We start from the raw sequence: 4,513 nt of genomic DNA, 5'->3' as shown, positions 1-4,513 counted from the left end.
GTTGGTAACTATGATTCAGGTTTAAGTTAGGGTTGGTAACTACGGTTCAGGTTTTAAGTTAGAGTTAGGGTTGGTAACTATGGTTCGGGTTTTAATTGGGGTTAGGGTTGGTAACTACAGTTTGGGTTTTAACTAGGATTCAAGTTTTAATTAGGGTTAGGGATTGTAAGTAGGGTTCGGGTTTGAAGTTCGGGCTTGTAACTAGGGTTTGGGTTTTAATTAGGTTTGGTAACTACGGTTTGGGTTTGAAGTTGGGGTTTGGGTTTTAAGTTAGGGTTAGGGCTGGTAACCAGGGCTACGGTTTTAAGTTAAGGTTTGTAAGTAGGGTTATTGTTTTAAGGGTTAGGGTTGGTAACTGAGTTAGGGTTTCCAGCTAAGCATTCATATTGGGACAAGAAAAAGCAGATTTTTAAAGATTTGTGAGTGTTTTTATTGACTTTTTGGGTAAAAAAAAGGATTGTCTCTGCTGCATTTGTACAAAAGGTGAATCCCTTAAATATGAAAGGTTTACTGAGTCAGATGTAACCAATAATGTCGTTGCATATTATGGGCTGTCGACTGCCCGTCTTCATGAGGGCGGTGAAGTGGTGGAAGTCTGAGTCGAGTGCATGAAGGCCCGTGTGGGACTGGTGGAAAAAAGGTTTGACACTTTGGAGTCCCACAGGGCAGGACATGCGCTTGGGGGTCTCAGCAGTCCGTCCGTCCCCAGCGGACTCTGCTGTCCTCTGCCTCATCTCCACACTTTTGGACATCCCTGCCAGTCTCCGCCTCATGTTGAGTAAAATGTCTTTGGCCAGACGTCGCCCAGCACTGGGCTTTAGTTCTGCTTGCTCCGGACACTCTGGGAGGTCCATCCAGTTCTTGATGAGGTCCGCAAAGCTGTTGTCCCCTAGAACCAGAGGCTGCCTGTTCCTGCTGCGGCTCAGTAAGGACGTTGTCCAGTCCTCTGGCTCGCTGGCCTCAAAGGAAGTCCAGCGCTCCAAGCAAGCGTCAGAAGTGGATTTTGGTCGCACCCGACCTGAAGGTCCCGTGTTTGTGCGGAGGCAAGCGGAGGAGGACACCCTGACGTTTCTTGTCCGTCTCAGAACCACTCCTTCATCCTGCCAGGAGGCCTCCGAGTAGCCGGAGTCAAAGTCCACGCTGCTGGGGGAGCCTTGAGCCAATCGCTCGTGGTCTTCCTCCCCGTCTTCTTCTTCAAGAGGGTTGGCCAGACAGCAGGCCGAGTCGTACGTGCTGGCCTCGCTGGCCTCGGACACGCGTTGACCAGACAGTCGCTCCTGCTGCAGGGTCCGCTGCTTGCAGAGGCGCGTGACGGCGAAGGAGGAGCGGACGCACGGCTCGCTCAGCGGCCTGGGCCTGCTCGCCTGCTTCAGGTCCTGCAGGGACCGCATCACGTGGAAGCAGTCGCTGGAGTGTCCCAAACACAGCTAGAGAGAGACGGAGAGACAAACACACACAGATGAAGTCCGCAGCAAACACATCCCTTCATGTCCTGACTGGACTCGTGTTGATTCTGAGCCAATAGGATTCCTCCCGGCTGAGATCACCGGACTCTGTGAGCAAAAACATTCCTGACTAACCTCAGAGCGGCTGCTTTTTATTGGACACCGTCAGCGCTTTGGAGCAGCAGTCAGAGCGCAGGACGCACATTTTACACGGGACAAACTCTCTCTGCTTCCTTTGGATGGAGCGGGGACACACGGATGGTATCCTCTCTTACAGGATGTCCACTATTATACCAGTGCACTTGAACGCAACACACGTTGCAACGTCAGGTAGGGTTAGTGTTAGGGATGCCCTATCCTAACCAGAACCCGTAATTGGCTTGTGGTGTACGAGACACCGAGACAAAGGGGGTCATCTCTGATGTTCCTGTGTACCACTATGTCAGGGGTGTCCAACCTTTTCCCATCAAGGGCCACATGAAAGGATGCAAGGGGCCACTTATATATAATGTTATATATAATGTTATTTGTATAATAAAAGCAAATATATATATAATATTTATATAAAAGTATAGAAAATTATATAAAATATCTTTATTTTTATATATTTTTTTTATTTTGAAATAAAATAACATTCGTGCCATTTCAATCTATTTTGCCCATTTTTGCAGCTGTTTTTTGTAGTTCAATTTTATCCCTACAATGTGTAGCAGGCCAGTAAAAAAAATTAGCTGCGGTCGCAACTGGTCCCTGGGGCCGCACTTTGGACACCCCTGCAGTAGATGGCGCCTGCGTACCACCCGTGGTACTCACGCCCCAGTTTCAGAACCATGTACTAACAACAGCTAATGCAAGTTATAGTAGCAATCTAATATAAATAACATCAAAATTAAAATAAAATATACATAATAAGTAAATAAATAAAAAAAATAGCAACTTAAACAGTTCCAGAGATGTTGTGATGTTGTCACAGCTGTGCGGCTTTGTGAACCATTTGGGACCCCCTCCTCACCCCCCATTGCTCCACCATGTAAAAAGGTCCTGTTCTCCTTCACCGCCAAAACACAACACAATATTGACTCGTGCACATGTACACTCTTCTTGTCTTCTAGTCTTATCACCTAGTGTGTGTGTGTGTGTGTGTGTGTGTTGTGTAGCTGCAGGAGCATGCAAAAAGAGTTTAAAAGCAACTTACCATTGCTTGGCAGTCTCTGCACTAACGCTAAAACTCCTTGTTGTGTGTTCTAAAAGCAAAAATGAAGAGAAATAATGACCATCCCCAGCATTTTTCAAACAGTAGCTTGGTTGCGATACTGCTCCGTTTTGCTCCACATGAGGACTGACAGCCCTCTTTGAAGAAATCAGTATTTGGTCTGAGCCAATCAGCGCCGTGCTGGCAAAACTCTCAACCAATAGCCAGGCGCCTTAAACCAAAGCCCCGCCTCTACGAGACCCACTGTAAAACGAGTCAAAAATTAAGATGAAGCGATGAAATCCGTTGTAAAAAAAATAATGTAAAAATAAATTACGTGTTATTTATTATACTATTTTGCTCGATAAACATTTCTCATTTACAATATTACACGCTAATTCAACATTTTAAGAAGTTGATCATCTGGTTCGAAAAAATAGCCACACAGTACGTAAAACTTGATAAAGGACTCACACTGAAAGAAAACAATGACTTTGTTTTTCGTAATATAATCCACATTGGTGAAAGTCTAGCTGGCTTTGCATTACAAGCACAAAGGCGCCACCTGGTGGTTAGTTCTAGTCATGACTTCAAGATTAGCATACTTGGCTGAATACAAACCTTTTCACACCTTTTCCTTGAGGCTTTTGTGTCGTGTTGAAATGCGTCAAATGCTCCATTTTCTATTCTTTTGGCTTTGGTGGCCGTTTCGACACGCATACAAGCCGTCTGGCAACTTCTTACTTCATTTGCAACAACGAAGATGAAGCAGCACCTTGTCTTCTCTTGCATTCAAGCCTCTACAGCTGATGAACTCCTCCTACTAAGCCGGCAACGTTAAAGCAAGTCCCGTTTTATCCCAAATGTATCATTAGATGTTTCTAATACGTGCCAAAATATGAATATATTTCCAAAGTATAAACAGCTGTCGGTATGATACAGTGCAGGTCTACACTACATTGGTTTTATTCCCTGAAATGGCACTTTTTGTGTATTAATAAAAATTTGACTATATTTACAAACAAAAAGCATTGTCCTATTTTTAAAAAATATTTTAAAAAGTTGTAATTAAACCAGTTTTTCTATATATTTATTTAAATCTATGTATATATTAATCTGATTTTTGTATTGATAAATATCAAAAATTGAGCTGTATTATGTGGCAATGGTTTTGACTTAAAACAACTTTGCTGTGTGTTGGATTGAATAAGAGGACTTTACATTTGCATTAATAAATACTTGATTATAAAGTAACAAAAAATATAATTTTTTTGTTAAATGGCAATCATTTGGACTTAAAAACTATTTATGCTGAAATGAATTATAGAATTTGGCAGTTGTAATTAAATATTAATATTTAGTGTTCATATTTTATTAAATGAAACAAAAAGCATATGTATATACTGTATATGTGCACACACACACACACACACTCATACATACAAATATAATTGATAATATAATTGAAATATAATTGATAATATAATTGAAAAAATTACATGATTTATATGTTTTAATTAAAATAGATTAAAATAAATAAAAAAAAATTGTGTATATATACACACACAAAAAATATATTTTTTAAATAAAATATTTTTTCAAATTACATTTTTGTAGATGTTTTTGTTACATCGTTAAAACTGTAATTCAATAATAAAAAAATAAAATTAAAATTTGTTCCATTTTGAATTGAATTAATAATTTTGCGCTTGTAATTAAATATTTTTGTATTCGCAAAATTGACTATAGTTAAAGCATGCACTTATTAAAGAAAAGTATACAAACAAACAAAACAAAATCCCCCCCCCCCAAAAAATATTAATAAAACCAAAATCCATAAAGTGTGGACATTTTTTCACTTTTTGTAGTATGGCAA

General features: G+C 40.4%; 1 protein-coding gene across 1 annotated transcript; it reads right to left on the bottom strand.

Annotated features, from left to right (window-relative positions):
* Nucleotides 1-428: 428 nt before the first annotated feature.
* On the bottom strand, nucleotides 429-3,148 carry inka1b (inka box actin regulator 1b). Its single transcript, XM_054784857.1, has 2 exons — nucleotides 2,641-3,148; nucleotides 429-1,427 (listed from the first exon to the last, which is right to left on the bottom strand). Exons 1-2 carry the CDS (start codon nucleotides 2,641-2,643, stop codon nucleotides 516-518), a joined length of 915 nt encoding a protein of 304 aa, XP_054640832.1. The 5' UTR covers nucleotides 2,644-3,148; the 3' UTR covers nucleotides 429-515.
* Nucleotides 3,149-4,513: the final 1,365 nt, after the last annotated feature.

The sequence above is a fragment of the Dunckerocampus dactyliophorus genome, chromosome 8 (genome assembly GCF_027744805.1).
Source record: "Dunckerocampus dactyliophorus isolate RoL2022-P2 chromosome 8, RoL_Ddac_1.1, whole genome shotgun sequence".
NCBI lineage: Eukaryota > Metazoa > Chordata > Actinopteri > Syngnathiformes > Syngnathidae > Dunckerocampus > Dunckerocampus dactyliophorus.
The sequence above is the reverse complement of the archived record's forward strand: the minus strand, read 5'-3'. Positions and strand labels throughout refer to the sequence as shown.